At 39.9% G+C, this 19,333-nt stretch overlaps 1 protein-coding gene across 1 annotated transcript in view; it reads right to left on the bottom strand.

Annotated features, from left to right (window-relative positions):
* CDH4 (cadherin 4) overlaps positions 1-19,333 on the bottom strand; it is a 464,726-nt gene that overhangs the window by 35,391 nt on the left and 410,002 nt on the right. The window contains exon 11 of the mRNA XM_044659642.1: positions 2,492-2,745. Within this exon, the coding sequence (XP_044515577.1) occupies positions 2,492-2,745 (254 nt within the window). The remainder of the gene's footprint in view (positions 1-2,491; positions 2,746-19,333) is intronic.

Below are 19,333 nucleotides of genomic sequence, written 5' to 3'. Positions count from 1 at the left end.
GGGAGAGAGAAAGGGAAAAGGAGGGAGGGAGAGGGAGGGATGGATGGAGGGAGACAGAGATGGAGAGACAGAGACAGAGTCAGAGAGATGGGACAGAGAGACACAGAGACAGACAGACAGACAAAGAGGCAGAGACAGAAAAGAGAGATAGAGACACAGAGAGAATTAGGGATGAATAAGAAGATTGCTGTGCAGTAGCAGCAAGGGCTTAGTAGAACCTGGAAAATAAAAAATGGATTTAACTAGTATGATTGTATGACTTTTTCTATCAGTGTTCTGCAGCAGATGTGTAGGAACAACAAACGTAGATGGTGGCAGATAACTGAGGTTTGGGATTTGGCAATACACATGTGGCAACAGGACAAGGGGACAGGAGATTCCCAAGGAAGGGGACAGCATATAGTTGAATTGATTAGCCACAGGTTAAGACTAAAAAGGGAGGAATGCAAAGTCAGAGCAGGCATGAAGAGCTGGCATAGTAGGGAAGGGTGGAGTAATGAGGCCAAAATAAGGATAAAGAATAGGTAAGAGAGGAGTGAAGTAGACACAGAAAGATATGAAGTTCAGATCAGAGAAAGGAATTTTGGAGGTCAATATCAGAGATAGAATAGTTGCAAGGGATGCTGAGATCAAGGGCATGATCATTCCTATGGATGCCTAAGGGCAGAGGAAAATGTAGGTAATAAGGATTTGAGAAGGTGATGACCTAAGAGACCAAGGGGGCATTTGAGGGGCGGGCATTGACCTGTACATTGAAGTCTTCAAGTTTAAGGGGAGAAGTTAGAGAAGACAAAACAATTATAAGCTAAGTTAAAAAGACTTTGAAAAATGAAGGAAACAATGAACTGGGCCTAGAATGAAAAAGATTGTGCCAAATACCATTTGGGAAACTGAAGAGTACCATCATTGATCTCAGGTTCATGCTACTGCAAAGGTGGTAACAAATGTTCTATGGTTTTGAACAATAGAAAAACATTATCTAAGAAGACCCAAAGGACAAAAGAAATCTGAACATTGGGTGTACATAGACTGTAGGAGATTACTGACAATAATTTGAGCATATGAAATGTTGTATAATACATACTTGAGGACAAATATTTCAAATAAAGGAAGTAGGCTGGCCATATAACAAGAATGAAGAATAACAGAGGTAATTTGAGTGCTGTACTGGTATTCACAAATATTATAAGAACTAGGAGAATAATATAGAATGCAAAGGCAGAGATGGATTGCCATCTGCACTTGAAAATACTCATGTTGAGCTTGTAGGTCCACATATGTCTCTAACTAAGCAATAGGGAAGGCTATTGAAATGCAGGGAGGAAATCTGAAGATTCTAGCAGTTGCAAGTGACACTAACACCTCCAGGTGAGAAGGGAGGAAGTTCAGGTGTGAAAAGGTCAAGAAACTTTCTTGTTACCCCCCACCCAAATCAGGGAATGAAAATGTTGGAGTTTTCTATTTTGTCAGTGTTTTCCATTCCCCAAGCCAGGGATAGCTGAAAAATCTGTCCATATGGGCAGCCCTAATCTGATCACAATATTTCAGACCTTTTAAGCCCTATGATTCTGCAAGCATATTGTAGTCTTTTCAAATCAAATCAAGGTTGCAGCTCATCTTTGGTATAAGAAAATAAGAGAATCATTTCTCTCACTTATAGAATATTTAAGTTGGAAGGGACATTGGAGGGCATCTAATCCAAACTCCTAAGGAAATTAGGATGCTACAGTGATGTGCTCTGGTTTGAGACACTTGCTAGCTATGTGACCCTGGGCAAGTCACTTAACCTTGTTTGCCTCAATTTCTTCATCTTTCAAAAGAGCTGGTGAAGAAAATGGCAAATTACTCCAGTATCTTTGCCAAGAAAACCATAAACAGGGCCACAAAGAGTTGGATGTGACTTAAAACAACTGAACAACAAACAATAAATCCAGAACCTTAAGGAAACTAAATTCCAAAGTGCTGTGTTCTGGGTTACACAATATCATAGCTGAGACTAGAATACATCTGGCTATTTCAAGTTTAGCTTTTTCTTTTTGGCTCTGAATTGTATGTATTTACACAGCTGGAGATGGGAGTAAAGATAAGGTTTAGGGTAAACTCTGACAGAGTCTCTTCTAAGCCAGCATATCAGTCCCCTAGAGTCCAGAGAAAGATTGCCCAGGGTTCTATATCTGGGCTGCTTCCTCCAACCAAGAAATAACCAGCAGCCTTTCCCTTATGGTACTCTTCCTCTTTTACCTGGGGGAGTATGAGCCTGGTCAGTACATAACTCAGTGGCAGCCACTTGGGACCTTTCTCTATGATGTCTCCGCAGAGGAGAATGAAGCTATGGAAGCAAGTTTGGTTTTGATTTTTAGAGTGTTGGAGGCTCCTGAGTCCTGGATCTGGGCGACCTTTCTCAAAGTATTCCTCAGGGATTAGCTTAGCTGGGTAAACCTGAGCTATTATTATCTTTGATTCAAAAATGTACTTTCCTCAAAAGACCCACCTTACTGCCTGCTGCATGAACCTGTCAGGGTCCACGGCAGAAAATGTGGTCAACACTGTTCCCATGGGAACACCCTCCTCTAGACGGATCAGCTTGTGGTTGGAAGGAAAATATGGGGCCTCATTAATGTCCATGACTGAGATGGTCACTCCTGCTGTGGACTGGAAGGACATCTGGATCCCACTGGCCAAGGGTGCTTGATTGGATACCATCACAGTCAGCATGAAAGCTCTGTTCATCTCATAGTCAACAGCCTAGAACAAGGGAAACAAGAACAATGAATGGATATGAGACCATTGGGAAGGCAATGCCATTCTTGAGGTATGGCAACTGTGAGAACCCTGCAACCCCACACTGAAGACTGGTAGGAATGGAAAATAAGTTGGAGGGAGGAAGGAAAAAGGAGGTGGTATCAACCACTGATGCAAAACATTAGCCAAAAGTAGACTGGGATGCATCAGAAGGCATTATTTCCACATTTTTGTCTTCTCCCATCCATGGGAACCTTGCTGTCCCTAGAATACACTGTGTTCCTAAGGTGGACTCTCTAGTTTTTATTGAACTTTGTTCCATTTCTCTCCACCTTGATACACTGAGTCAAGAAGAGGAAAAGGCATTTTTTTCTTCCTCTTCACTTTTTCTGTTACTGTTACTCAGTAACTTTTCTTCTTCACAACTCCTTTTTTCCATATCACCTGATCCATATCCTAGTTGTAGTTTTCTGATGGATGCCAGCTCATTCTCCCTTCTTTCTCAAGAATAGTTTCTGAGTTACAATCAAAAGGCTGATACATAGGGATAGTCAATTAAAAACAGAAACAGCCTTTACCTTCCATCTTAGAATTAATACTATGTATTGGTTCTAAGGCAGAAGAATGGTATAAACACTAGGCAATGGGGGTTAAGTGACTTGCCCAGGGTCACATAGCTCAGAAGTGTCTGTGGCCAGATTTGAACCCAGGACTTCCCATCTCCGGGCCTGGTTCTCTATCCACAGAGCCATCTAACTGCTCTGTGAAAGTCAACCTTTGATTTCATATTCATGTATATGTTCTGCCTCCATGATCCAGAACTCTGTAATTCCTATACTTGACAATAATCCTGACCTAATATAGCCTTCTGTGCCTCAGTATTCCTAAACTTCTCCATCATCACTACCACCTCCAGGTATTTCACTTTACCTTGCTTTCTGGGTCCATCACCCTGGTTCTGGCTTCATTTTCCTCCCCTTGCCATCTTAATCATATAGTTAAGTAATTCAATTATACCCTGTCCTGTACCCAGAAATTCCTTGCCCTCCTGTCCTACTGCTATTGCCTTATGAAACCCTAGCCCTGTGTTACTCTTATCATCCACCATCTCTACTTTTACTTGGTTGTTGCTGAATGCCAATGAAGAAAGTCACACATCTCTGCTATATGCACATATTACAGATGAGTGTCATATTATTTTAACAGGACCTCATCACATATAGCAATCTTTTTATTTTTCCTCAATTGGCTCTCTACTATACTCCAAAAAGCAGTTGTTTGAAACCTTTTTGTCTCTTTTCAAGTCCCCTTCCCCCTCCTTTTCAGTAGAGGACTTCACCACCTTACTTTACTGAGAAAATTGAGCTCCTTCTATTCCTTTATTCTGTACCTTCAAACCTCTCGACAATACCATCAATTCATTTTTTTCTTCCTTTACCCTAGTCTTTGATAAAGAGAAGAATTTCCTTGCAAAAGCTAACCATTCTGCTTATGTTCTTGATCTTCCCTCCAATCTCTGCCAGGATTTATCCCTCTTCAATCATCCTCTCCCATTCTAATCTTCAGTCTCTTTGTACCTATTGACTCTTTTCTTGTTGCTTACAAACACACAGGGGTCCCTTCCATTCTTCAAAGACTTTTACTTGGTGCTATGATCTCCCCACAGTATTGTCTTATCTCTGTTTTCCTTTCCCCAGCCAAATCCCTAGAAAAAGCCATCTGGACTAAGCTGTCTCTACTTCATCTTTGCCTATTCACTTCTTAAGACTTTGCTATCTGACTTCAGATCTAACCAGTCAACTCAAAGCATCCTTTCTAAAGTCACCAATGATCTTTTAATTGCAAAATTTGATAATCTTTTCTCAGTTTTCATTCTTCTTGACTTTCTACAGTGTTTGACACTGATGATGGAGCTCTTTCTATGAAAACAACTGACATTTACCTTGTGTTTTAAAGCTTTCATAGAACTTTCTAAAAATTAGTTAATTTGCTCCTCACAATAATTCTGTGAGGGAAATACTATCTATATTATTAATTCCATTTTACAGGCGAGGGAACTGAGGCTTGGAGAAATTAAATGACTTGCCCACCCAGGGACACATAACAAATAAGTATTAGAGGAAGTACATAAACCTGGTCCACCCAACTCTAAGACAGGCACTTTATCAGAATACAATCCTATTGTGATATGGTCTGAGGAAACCATTCCTCTGCTCAAGAAACAGTAGTGGCTCCCTTTTGTCTTTAGGATAACATACAAACCCTTCTCTTTGGCATTTAAAGCCCTCCACACTCAGATTCCAGCCTACTGTTGCACATTAGTCCATTTCACATATTTTAGGTTTCTTGAACATGATGATATTGTTTCATCACAGGCTGTCCCCTATGCCTGGAGTACACTCACCTTTTATTTCTTCATTAGAGAATCTCTAGACTCTTTCAAAGCTCAGTCCATCCTAGGTATATCTCAATTTCTCCAGTTGTTAGTGTCCTATTCCCACCTGCCAGAAATGACTTAGTATTTATTTTTCTGTGCACATGTTTCCTCCCAATGGACTGGAAGCTCTAGTGAAGGCAAAGTCAGTTTTAGTTTTGTTTATATGACCCCAGTGCCTAGAACAGTGACTGTCACATACAAGGACTTAAATCCTTATTCAATTAAGGAGTAAATAATTGCCACTCTATCCTATCTGGGGTTGAATGATACTGCTCTTTTCCTGACTCTCCTTCCTGGCTAACCCCTTATCAGTATCCTTTGTAGGATGATCATTCATGTTGCACCTCCTAAACTTGGATGTCCCCAAAGGCTTTGTGTTGGCTTTTATTCCATTCTCTCTAAACATTTCTCTCATTGATGTCATTAGCTCTCATTCCAACACTTTGCAAAGTGCTTGGCACATGGTAGGCATTTAATAAGTGTGTATTGACTTCAATTATCACCTATGTTTAGAGGACTCCCAGAACTTTATATTCAATTCTATTTAGTCTTTTAAATTCCAATTCTATGTCTTCAGTGACATATGGTTGTCTCCAACTGTATGTCCCATTGGTATCTTAAACCCAAGATATTCCAAATGGAACTCTCCTCCTCACCCTTCAAACCTACTCCTCCAGATTTGTCTATTTCTGTTGAGGACATCATAATCCTTCTAGCCACCCAGGTTTGCAACTCATAGTCATCCTTGACTTTTTCCTTTCCCTTAACACCCACTTTTAATTAGTTATCAAGTCTTGGTGATTTTCCTCCACAATATTTCTTGCATCTATGTCCTCTTCACTCACATTGTCATTACCCAAGTTCAGGCCTTTATCACCTCCTGTCTGGCCTATCACCATAGCTTTCTAATTGGATTCCTCTTTTTTTTTCCTAGTCTCTTTCATTCATCTTTTCACAGCTGCCAAAATAATCTTGTATCACAAGGCTCATCATGTCAATCTCCTGCTCAAGAATCATCAATGAGTACAAGTGAAACATTTACATTCTTTAGTTTGGTATTAAAAGTCCTTTACAATCTGGCCCTCAACTGTCCTTCCAAGATTATTTTGTATTATTCCATTTCTTTTAAAAAATTTTATTTATTTGTTACATTGAAATACCCAGTTAAATTCTTCCTTTCATCTCTCTCCTTATTAAAGAAGGCATCGTTTGACAGAAAGATATATGTATATATAAACCTATACCTTGCTTATTTCAATTTATCAATTCTTTCTCTGGAGGCACACACACATAATTCTTTATAAATTATTCTTCAAATAATATTTCTATTGCTGTATATAATGTTCTCTTGGCTCAGCTCATTTTACCCTATAATTTCATGTAGGTCTTGCCATGTTTTTTTTCCAAAATCAATTAACCTATTCCTCATTTCTTATAGCACATCAGTATTACATCACAATCATATGCCACAACTTGTTTAGCCATTCCCCAAATAACATATTATATCATTTCATTTGTTCTGTGTTCCAACTACCCTGGCCATTCCTCAAACTTGGAATTCCATTTCTTGCTTTTTTTCTTCCAGACCTGTAGTCTACTCCTTTGACACTTCACTTCTTATAATCACTAGTTTCCTTCAAGGTTCAAAATTCAATTAGTTTAATATCTTTTATGGACTTTTACTGATTTCCCTAGTTGTTAATTCTCCCCCACCCCAACCCCACTCCGCTTTCTTCTCTCCCTTTTGAAATTATCATGTCTAAACTTATCTGTTTATATTTAATATTTCCCACAATTGGCTGTAAGCTCCTTGAAGGTGAGCATTGCTTTTTGTTTTATCTGTGTATCCCTAATGCATAGCATTGTGTCTTGGTATATATATTAAATATATACTTAGTAAAGACTCATTTTATTGGATTTGAGTGTTTGGCAGTTGTGGGCTACTTATTCACTGGCTAACTTCTAGTGGAAGATGTAGCATTTTTAGTCAGGGACTAAGACAGGAATCCTGTTTAAGAGAGGACTTATTTAGATAGCCTTTGAGGGTCCTATCTAACTGTAGGATTTGGTAATTCTCTAAATTGTGCCTATTTTCCATCAAGGCAGATCACTTCTCTGTCAGAGTGAGTCATTTCTTTACCTTGCCCCCTGACTCAGAGTCTTTCACCATTTGGCAGACCTTTAGCCCTCCATGCACACAGACTACTGAAGGCATGGAGGAAGAGGTGCAATTTCTAGAGTAGTCTTTGTGATGGAAGACCACTGATTTGTCCAGAAAAGGATGTTAGCCTAGTGGGAAATTATTGTATGTAAACTACATGTCCATTTAGAGTATCAGAGAATAGAAATCAATCACACCTCTCCTGTCTGTTGTGATTTGTCATTTATAAAGCCTTTTTGCAGTCAGATTTTATTTCATCCTCAAAAAAATCCTGGGAGAAATGAGTGTGAGGTAAGCCATTTTCCCTTTTTGAATCTCAGTTCTTTCATCTATAAAATCTATCTAAAAATACTTGAATTCTCTATCTTTGGCTGGGTTGTTATAAGGAAAATGCTTTGCAAACCTTGAAGTATCATAGAACCATGAGTAATTGTTATTATCATTATTACTATTTTCATTATCACTATCATCATCATTAATCGTGTATCCTTGCAATGTTTTTAAGAAGTTACTTGGAGTGCCCACCACAACATAAAAGAAACCATGGGAATTAGGAGCTTTAAAAAAAGACCACAAACCTAAAAGACTTAATTTTGGTCCTTGTTTCTAGAAAGGAGATGTGATTCTTGGCTAATATTTGTTGGGGTGGCATCCCAAGAATAACCAGTTGACTTCGTTAAGAATGAGCAAGAAGGGCATTTCCCAAGATAATTAGTATTTCTAGCTCTTCAGACAACTGGGTCAGACTCTTAAGTGTTCTGCTTTTCTCTCCTCTCCTCTTCTCTTCTTTTCTTTTCTTCCCCAATTACCTTCTACTTTAGAATCAATACTAAATATCAGTCCCAAGGAAGAAAAGTTTTAAGGGCTAGACAATTGGAGCTATGTGATTTGGCTAAGGTTACACAGCTAGGAAGTTTCTGAGGTCAGATATGAGCCCAGGATTTCCTGCCTGGATCTCTATCCACTGAGCCATCTAGTTGTCCCTTCAGCCTCTCTTTAACATGTTTGCTTCATGTCTATCAATCCATGTCTTGACCTCAACTAGAACTAACTTTTCTACTTCTCTCTGCTAAGTTATGCTTCTTCTTCTCATCTTTGCATAATTTTTTCTGGACTTGCTTTGTTTATGAGGGACTAACACTCAATCAGTTCTAGTCACTCCAATATTTTTATAGCTTCTCAGCAACAAATCATAGCTTCAGATCCTAAGAATACTTGGTCTTTACTTATGTCTCTTTAAAGCTGCAGTTATATTCAGAGCCTGGTTAAAGACCAAAGATAGTTAATGTCCAGAGTAGAGAAGAATAGTGGTTTTGTTTTCACTTCTATTCTCAAAGCTGCCTTAATGAATTAAGGTTTCATATCATGGGCAAGTAGGTGGTATAGGTCTGGAGTCAGGAAGATCGTGCTTGCCTTAGTAGCACATATACTAAAATTGGAGTCATGAAGATCCATCTTCCTGAGTTCAAGTCTGGTGTCAGGCACTTACTAGATATGTGACCCTGGGCAAGTCACCTAACCCTGTTTACCTCAGTTTCTCATATATAAAATAAGGTAGAGAAGGAAATGGCAAATCACACTAGCATCTTTGCCAGAAAACCCCAAATGGGGTTATGAAGAGACAGAAACAATTGAACAGTAACAAAACTAGGCATTGGCATGCACATTTAGAAAAGCTAGACCAGAGTCATTGTATTTAAAAAAGTAAAAGCCACAGATTGGCATAAGGACAGGTGGAGGGCTGATGTAGCCCTTGAGCCAGCTCCTGAGTTACACTCTCAAGTGTAAGATTTAAGAATTGCAAAATGCAAACATGCTTATGGAACACATGTAGCTTTCAGTTACTAATAGCCTATTATTATTAAAGCACAACCTCATACTTTATGAATAGTAATTAGTTTTGGAAATAGAACTATAAAGAGGGAAAATTCATTACCTTTTAAACTTATTCGTTCCTGTAGATATTCGGAGGTATGCAGTAACCATTTTTTCCTTTCAGAGGTCTTTGGAAAATCCCATGATTACATATGTATAGACATTCAATCAAAGAAGGTACACATTATTTCACATCCCACACATGTCACATTTGTGAGAAAGTGGTCATATCTTCTTGTTAGCCCACTGTGACACATGTGTACTTATTTACAGAATCATCATGGAAAGGTAACCTAAATGCAGGCATACCCCACAAAACACAGCCGTGGCAAATGTTTTTTAATGAAGCAATTAATCCATCACAATGAAACCACACAGTAATAGCATGAAAGGCTACCGTAACACTATTTATATGGTCCATTTATAGCATTATCCTTATCTTTCATTTATTATATTGTTCCCCTGGAACCAAGAGGTCCTGATTATGTTACTTTACCTAAGATAGTGCTTCTGCCAACCAACCAATGCTAGGTAATGTTTCTGAAGCTCCAAGATTTTTATCAAATGATCTTTTCTTAGTTATTCTTCCAAGAAATAGATGATGTCAGATCTGGAGATTGTGGCAGTCAAAGATTCTTGCTAAGCACACACTCTCTAGAGAATATATTAAGCATTTTTTCCCCTATTGAATGTGTGGTGTCAGCAATTGCTCCATCTTCCTGAAGTCACATGTTATATTAATCACTCAATCAATACTGTGCTAGGTACTGAGGACACAAAGGAAAAAAAGGGAAATATTTTCTGTCCTCAAGGAGCTTATATTCTGCTAGAGGATACAAAATGAATATATGTAATGTACAAATACAGAACAAATACAATTTGTTTGGGGGGCAGGTAATAGAAGCTGTGGAGATCAGAAAAGTTTTCATGGAAAAGGTAGTTCTTGAGCTGATTAAAAAAAAAATCCTGGGGCAGCTGGGTAGCTCAGTGGATTGAGAGCCAGGCCTACAGATGGGAAGTCAAATCTGGCCTCAGACACTTCCCAGCTGTGTGACCCTGGGCAAGTCACTTGACCCCCATTGCCTATCCTTACCACTCTTCTCCCTTGGAGCCAAGGTAAGGCAGAAGGTAAGGGTTTAAAAAAAAATCCTTACTTCCTGTCCTAGTAACAGCTCTAAGACAGAAGGGCAAGGTCTAAGCAAGCAAGGTTAAGTGACTTGCCCAAGATCACACGGCTAGGAAATGTCTGAGGCCAGATTTAAACTTAGGTCCTCCCAATTCTGTGCCTGGCATTCTATTCACTGTGCCACTTTGCTACCTCATGAGCTGAATTTTGAAGGAAACTAGGAATTATAAAAGGGGGAAGTGAAGAGAGATTGTGTTGTGGGGGAGAGCCACTACAAAGGCATGGAGATACCCCTGAACTGTGGGTGTTCCTGAGGAATCATCTCTTTATGGTTTCAGTGACCTCATTAGTATCCATTGGTTTATTATCTCTTGGTGGAAACCTCCCAGATCTACATATCCATCCCATCTCTCCTCTGTGTTTGAGTTTGCTTATAGTAAAATATGATGCCTTCTGGCTATTGGCATATAGCAGTTAAATGAATACAAGCTTGATAAACGTGCAATGGCTAAAATTTCTGAATGCTTTCAAATAAGCATGACATTTACATCTGAACTCTACTTGAATTGTTAAAAGATTTTGGGGCAAAATATGCCTTCATGCTGAAAACTGAGCTCTGTTGTTTGGGAATGACAAGTTTATAATTATGGTTTGGTGCAACAAATGCAGACCGGTTCACACCCTAGGTATGTAGAATCCTCAGACTGTATATAGCACTCATGTGGCAGCTATGCAAACGTAGAATTCCCCCGAAAGGTAGAAAGCTTAGTGAGACCCACGGGGTGACCCGGCTCCTAAAAGGATCTTCCACTTTGGCTGACCCCTCAGAGTTCTCTCCACTCGTCCCCAGCAGCAAAGGTGAATGGGTATGTGCTGGGCATTAGTGCCACTTGATCAGCAATACCACTGGCATGTAGCAAATGGGGCTTGGCATTAGAGTGCTGCTATTTGGAGGCAGTGGTGGGGTAGTTACTTCTTCTTACTTTTTTTTCTGAGCACAAGAAGGGCAGCACGGCTTCTGTTTCTTGAAGAGGTCTTTGAAACAGGGAAGAAATACCCACTCAGAACAGTGACTTCTGTCCTGGTACCTCGCCTCATAGTTCTCTATTGGCCCAGGTCATTCTATGATGCATCCTTCCCTGGGGCAGAGTTGTGCTAGGAAAGAGGCTATTTAATACACCCCAAATCATATTGTCCTCTTTGCCACTGCTCTCTCTTCCCGCCTTATTTACAGTTTTTGCTTTGGGAGAAATATTCTTCTGACAATGACGGCACTTGACTGAAAGCACTGGTTAGTAAGTCTGCCCCTCTCTCCTCTCCAGACTCCCCAAGATGTCTATGGCCTCTCAGTAGGCTTAACCCTAATGTACTACAGTTTCGAAGTCTCTCTGCTAAGTCTTTCTCTTCTTTTCATCAGGGCAGGGGTTAGCCATACATCACCCCGGACTGAATTATGCAAGAACACACACCTCAATCTGGGAAGGACAGTTGGTTATAACTTATTAATTTAGAAGTCTATCAATTCCCTTGAAGACAGCTTCTAACATGAGGGTTATTGATTGATTTCAGGACCAGCATGTTCTGAAAAGGGGAAGGAGGAGGGCAGAGAAGAGAGAGCAGGGGCAGAATTCAAACCAGAGATGCTCTGGGCTCAAAGTGGAAAACCTACATTAAACAAATAAAGCAACTCAGAGATGGAAAATCTGCTAAAAGGACTTGCTTTAAACACTTGTGCAAATGTTCCCATTGTAAAATGAATGATTCTCCCACAATCAAGTTGAACACATAGCCAATAAATAAAAAGAAAATGCAGCTTTATACTCAGCATTCTTTCTCCCTCCCCAACCAGAGCCCTCTTCTCTGCTACCACCTTCACCTCACCGATGCCCCAGGCACTGACTCATGGAATTACTGTTGCTTTCAGTAAGAGACACATGATAAAGGGGACTATATAAATACCTCCCTAACTCCTGGGACAGTTACCTAATGGACTTCAGGAACCAAACTATCCTTTCACTCTCTTCTTTCAATTTTATCTTGTACAACATTTGCCAATCTGCTAAATATGTCAAACTCTTATAAACATCTAAGAAGAAATTAAATTTATGCACATCCTGCCCATTGGACTTCTGATTATGATTCATCCAAGTAAGGTCTTAAGAAAACCCATTGAGCAGCAGATTTATTCTCTTCTAGAGGAAAGTGTATATGGCTGTTTGAATTGGAAGGGGAGCACCAGACCAGAGCAGAAAAAATGAAGGAAGGAAAACACCAGAAGATGGGACCTGGAGAGGGTTGTGTCCAGATATCTATTATAGAAGCACCAAAAGAGGAAAGAGAATGAGCTATTTCTGTATCCACCTAAACAGAAACTGGGAATTCAGCCACTCCTCTCCTTATTTTCTTCAAGAGTTGATTCTGCAACCCAGGAGATTAGGCTAATAGCTACAATAACAAAATCCTACATAAGTCAGTCAATAAACATTTATTAAACACCTACTATGTGCCTTGTGAAGTACTGGGAATTCAAAGAAACAGTTTCTGCTTGCAAAGAATTCACAGCCTAATCCAGGAATCAATACGCAAACAACTATGTGTTAATAAGCTATATACAAGATAAATAGGAAATAATCAACAGAGGGAAAGTACTAGGATTAAGAAAGATTAGGAAGACTTCCTATAGAAGGTAGGACTTTGACTTGAAGGGAGACAGGAGGCAGAGATGAGGGTGGAGAACACCTCTGGTATAGGGGACTGTCAGTGAAAATGCCTGAAGTTGGGAGACAGAGTATTTTGATTGAAGAAAACAAGGTGGTCACTTTCACTGGATTACAGAATATGGGGCAGTGGGGAAGGCATAATGATTTTCAGTGAGAGCAGTGCACCTCTCAGAGCCAATAGACCCTCAGGGTTGGAAGGATCTTTAGAGATCAGAGTCCAAACCTCTTAATTTTATATATGGGGAAGCCAAGTCCAGATAAAGGAAGTGATAATAGGTTAGTAGCAGGGCCTGTACCAAAAGTCAGTTGTTCAGAATCTTAATTTAGTGATCTAATTTCTGCTATAGCATTTTTCTACTTACTTCAAAACTTCAGTTTTTAGGATAGAGATTACAGATCCAGGATAGAGAAATAGCCAATATAAAGGAAAGTGTAGTAAACAGGAGAAATAATTTCCAATCATAGAAGGGAACTTTGAGGCCACCTAGTCAACCCGTATTTATTTTATAAATGAAAAAACTGAGGCTCAGGAGGGAGGTTAAAGAATTTGTCCAAGGTTAAATAAATAGAATGCATATGGGGCAGGATTTGAACCTCTTTACACCACATCACACTGATCTCTCATGCCATTTTCCATATCTATAAAGTGAGGATAAGGATACCTGCTTTTGTCTACCTTAGGGACCTTTTGGAGGGACCAACCCAAAAGACTTTCAAAGCCAGGTGGCTAAAGTTACAATGGGTTAGTTATGGTTCCAAAGAAAGAGTTTATAAGGCCCAGTAGAAAGTAGAAGAAAGAAAACTAAAAGAAAGCATGGTCTTGGGCAGAGATTCTCTGGAATAATGGAAACAATCATAAAAGCATATTAAAAAAAAACCTGGATAAGAATGGGTTGGAGGGCTGAAAAAAATGAAGTGATCTAGAAAAGTGGTGTCTAAATGGAGATGGGCTCCCAAAGTGGGGTCTGTCTATAAGATTGTGAGCTCCTTGACAACAATTGCTCTCCTTTGCCTGCCTTTGAATCCCCAATACTTAGCACAGTACCCAGCATATAGTAGGCATTTAGTAAATGTTTGATTGATTGACCAGTGGAGGGTAGGAAAATGATCTACACCTTACCTTTGCATGAGAGCTGTTCATGGAACCCATTTCCTCCACAAACACATTTATCGTCTCCCTATCATTCCTTTTCTCATTGTTTTCTCCATCTTCTCTGAAAGCACCCAGTGTCCCCTTTTCTGAGTCAGGGATCAGCCTGAATTGGATACCCATAGCAGAAGTAGTGTAGGTGCTACTGGGAAAATTCCTCTATTTCCCCCTTCTGCCCCAATGGTACCTATCCTTTACTTCCCAGATCTACTCTAGTAGATCTGCAGCCCAGTGTGGGTAAGAGCCACACCTGTTTCCTTTCTTGTCTTGGGTGGGACAGAATAAGCAGCATGAGATGCATAGGCATGGATGGGTTGCCACAAATTGAGGATTTAAGTACAGACATCCCTTCCACATCATGAGGATTAGATATGTCACATCCCTGCAATCTGGAAAATCTGTGTAAAATTTCTTGGCCCTCTCTTCACTCTGGAAAAGCTGTGTGAATTTTTTCTTTTTCTATTATGGGATGTTTACAGTACCTTAATGTAAAATTTGGGTTAAGCCATGGGCTATGTATATGTCAATGTTAAGACGTCTCTCCATTTCTAGACTTTGTGTGTCATCTGCTGGCCTTCTTGTGCCATCGGCAGCTTCCACAGCCCCTCTCCACTAATCCCCATTTAATTTCTTATGTTGACCTGCAATATATCCAGATCATGATGGGGAAAGTTGTGATGTGGAAGGGACACTTGTACATTATTTTTTGCCCACCTCCAACTCCCCCTTTTTCCAGTTTTCCTTATTGGTATCCAATACACCACCATCTCGCCTTTGACGCTCTCCCTCACCCCGTGATCTAGTTAGTTGTCAATCTTGTCATCTCTGCCTCTACATTTCTCACGTATGTACCTTTTTCTAGATTTATACAACCATGACCCTAGTTCAGGCTCTCATTATCCCTTGCCTGGTACTTTAAAATAGCTATTTAATTGGTCTCGCTGCCTCTCTGCTCTCCCTATTCCAACCTCTCCTCCAAACCCCTGGCAAAATGATTTTCCTAAAATATAAATCTGACCATATTGCTGATTGCTGGCTCCCTATTGGCTCTGTGATGAAATATTATTTCACCTTTATTTAAACATTTTTGTATGTTTTATAATAAAGATGTTTACAAATAAATAGACATTCTCTGTGGGGTTTAGGATCAATTTCTTTTTTTAACTGAAAGGGATGCCTGACTAGAAAAATGCAGACAATGAAGTAGGCTAACAGGATCAGCAGCTGGAAAGGACCCTAGTGATTACCTAGTCTAGCTCCTTTCTTTTTATAGATAAAGAAACTGAGGCCCAGAGAGGGTAAGCAGACTTGCCCAAGGATGAGAACTGGGTCTTCTGGTCCCATGTCCTGCTCCTTTCATGACCTCACAGCTCACAGGGTCAGGTCTCCTCATTCTCATGCCCAATGCTCTTTCCTACTACGCCATATTATCTGATATCACACCAGGATTTACATGTAAGGAATTATTAAGAAGGAACTATGCACTGTGACAGGTCCTGCTTGGGTATGCTTATGCATCCTAACACTGACAAAAATGGAATAAAATATGGTGTCATCCAGGAAATGTGGCAGCTTTGAGCCTCAACATATATGAAAATAAAACAAACTCTTCAGGGATAAGGAAAACTTCCTAGATTTCCTGACTAGCTAACCCTCAGAGTTCTAAAAGCCTTCAACCTTAGAAGTCATATCAGAGCCCAATCCAGACATACTTCACACCATGTTTTGCTAGGATCGTTTGGTCTCGTCTCTCACCTGTAACTCATATGTAACCAGAGCCAGCAAACCCTTCTCCAAGAGTCCTCTGAGAATTAGGAGGGATGAAGGTTATGCAGGATGAATATATTGCTTAATAAAATTGTGGTGGTGTCATAATTGAACAAGCTGGTAAAGGCAAGTGATCTTTCTCCTATATTTATTGGTTTGCTTCCCCAGGGGACAAAGAAGAATGCAGCATGTCGTGCATTAAAAATTATATTACTGTTCTGAGCTAGGAGGCCTTCCAAAAAACTGTTATAGCCAATAAAAGATCATAGGAGGGTAAAATAAAACATATTTGTAATGGAGAAATCAATAGATAATTTGCTGCAACAGTTTCAATTAGGGAGGTCAGCTACACCCACCACAATCTGCCTAGTTACCCCTGGATGTTAGGATAACCAGTCTTCTCAAAGATCTAAGTGAGTTCGGGCTATACTAAAACCTCTGCTTGGGTCACTGAAGCTTTGAAGCCCAGAGCTAAATGCATCACATCTATGAGACCACAGCATAACCCACCTTGCTTTTTTTTTTTTTTTCTTCTTTCATTCCCTATCAAGTGGGGCTGCCCAAAGTTAGGTATTATCACTTCAAGATCACATCCAAGGTCACTGATTGCAAATGATTAGTGGGTAGAAAAAAGAGAGGAGAGAATCTCAGCAATGCTCTCTTATTTTCTGCATCCTGCAAACTTCCAACTTCCCTCCACCCCCATTACAATTGGGCAGTTGGGAAGGGAATTAGATTGGAGTTAAATTCCCAAGAGTGGATGGGGGATAGTGTGCTGTAATGGAAAGACCACTGGCTTTGGAGGTAGGAGAACTGATTTCAAATTCTACCCCCAACACCCATTGTTGTAAAATGGGTCCAAGACTTTGTATACTATTAGTCTCCACCAATTGCCCCAAAATATATTAACACAATATAGGAATGTGAGTTACTGAGACTAAATGCTTTAAACAGTGGCCTCATCATTAGAATAAATATATAGCCTCCTCAGGGGGACTAATTTGCAAGGGAGAAACCTTATTAGGCTATATAAATTCTAGTATTTTAAATAAGAAATCTGATCTTTTAGTCACACAGTTATGTAGTGAATAGAGCACCAGTTTCATAGCCAAAGGACTAAGGCTGAAATCCAGGGTCTGATACTCACTACTTTTGCAACCCTTTTTGGGCCTCAATTTCCTCATTTGTAAAATGCATGGATGAGTGAACCATTTTCTATTGAAGTCCCATCTAACTCTTAATTTATGGTACTATAATTTTAAAAGTTTGTCTACAGTATTAAATTATGATTGTCTAAGACAGAACATTCTCCTTGGCAGCCATGAAAATCAAGAGCTGGGGTCTTTTTTTTTTTTTTATGTAGTCTTTCCAACCAATTTTACAAAGTTAGGAGGGAGCTATAATATAGTAAAACATTGAACTGGTAGTCTGGGGAACTTATTCCCAGTCCTACTGGCTGTGTAATGGGCAAGTCAATTAACTTCTTTAAATCTCAGCATGGCCATCTGTAAAATGGGATAAAACCTGCCCTACCTTCTTCATAAGGTTGAATGGAGAACTACTAAGTCCAAGTTAGGCAGCATAGCATAATTGAAGGCATGTTATATTTGGAGTTAGGAGGGTATGGATTCAAATCCCATCTCAGATACTTGCTGGAAATTTGCTAGACTCTGGGCAAATCATTTAACCTCTCTGAATCTCAGTTTCTCTGTCTTCAAATGGAGACAATAATTACCCAGGGAGATTTTGAGTACTGAATGACATAATGTATGTAAAAGTTTTTTTGCAAACCTCTGTCCTTTGGTCCCAGAGCTAGGTTTGAGGACTGTGCTTTTTTGAAAGCTGGAACAATATGACCCTGGGCAAGTCATTTAACCCAATTGCCTAGCCCTTATCAGTCTTCTGCCTTGGAACTGATACTTAGTATTGATTGTAATACAGGAGGTAAGATTTTTTTTAAAAGTTGGGACAGTGAGGAAGAGTAGGCATTTCCTATAAAGAGGAGAGAGAATTACCTATGTAATTAAAAGGAGAAAACTAGAAAGCACTGTAAACTAGTGGGTACACCAAAGGATTGCCACAGCAAGGTCAAACAGCTTGCTTCAGAACTACATCTCTGCCCAAACTGGATGGCTCTTCCTGCAGCTCCAGGCATCCCTTTTTCCAGATATATTTGAATAGCATGTTACATGTACCATTGATGGTAGGGAGGAGAAAGCCAGAATAAGGACCATTCTCAGGGTTAGATTCAAGGGGGAGGTGGGTCAACTGTTTTCACTGCATTGGAAATTTGGCGTGTCATTGAAGCTGGTCCTCAAAGAATGTGGGAAGCAGCAAGGGAGGGAAAAGAATAGAAGGAACCGGAGGGAATGGAGGGTCTGACAAACAGGGCTTCTGAGAATGTGTTGTTCCCAAAGTCAGAGCCCATTTTTTAGAGGGATGATGATTCTCTTGGGCTAGGGTGTTGCAACTTATGATGGTAGTGCCTATGAGAAAAAAAATGAAATGAATGAAAACACCTTTGTTAAGTGTTTACAATGTACCAGGTGCCGAGTGAGTTCCCAGGGCTCTCCATGAAAAACTAATGCTTGTGTCATAGTGAAAAGAGTACTAGATTTGGAGTCAGAATGTTTAAATCCCGTCCCTGCTACTTACTGGTTGTGTGACTTTGGACAAGTCACTTAACTTTGTTGGGTTTCATTTTCTACTCTTTAAAACGGTAGGTTGGACTGGATGATCTTTAAGGCTGTTCCATCTCAAAATCTAGTGTCAGGGAGAACAAAGCTTATTTGAGCCACAATTTGCTGTGATGAGATTTTGCCACCCTTTTCCTTCTCCCTTCACTTACAAGTCAGAGAAAAATGTCTAAAATGATGATTTAACTGCAAATTAACTTTGTACCAATTTGAGAATGCTTCCTGAGTTGAAACATGACAAGACAAGATGCTTGTCTTAAACAGCTTCCAAATTGAATTTTTAAAGAAAAACACTGCATTGGTTTAAAAAAATAATAAATACAGCTTCTCTATTATGCACAATCCATGGGACCTGTGGATGAGCTGCCTGGATTGAAGTGGTGCCTGCTTATCTGTGATTCTAATCTAGCTCTTTCACAGAAGCCTGGCTGTGAGGGATAGAGGACTCCTCCGGGGGAGTTGGCTCCCATCGAGAAAAACAGTCAGCCGATAGCAGAAAGGAATCTCATTTTGGTTCCGCTGCATCTCCTTCTTCTCGTGAGGCTAACGCTTTCCATCTTCATGTCACTGGAAATGTTACCTATTGATTAGGCTGACAGCAGCAGACAGCACTAGAGATGCCTTGCAGCTTAGATAAACCCCATTATTGGGGTGGATAT

Source organism: Gracilinanus agilis, chromosome 2 (assembly GCF_016433145.1).
Source record: "Gracilinanus agilis isolate LMUSP501 chromosome 2, AgileGrace, whole genome shotgun sequence".
In the NCBI taxonomy this organism is placed as follows: domain Eukaryota; kingdom Metazoa; phylum Chordata; class Mammalia; order Didelphimorphia; family Didelphidae; genus Gracilinanus; species Gracilinanus agilis.
The sequence above is the reverse complement of the archived record's forward strand: the minus strand, read 5'-3'. Positions and strand labels throughout refer to the sequence as shown.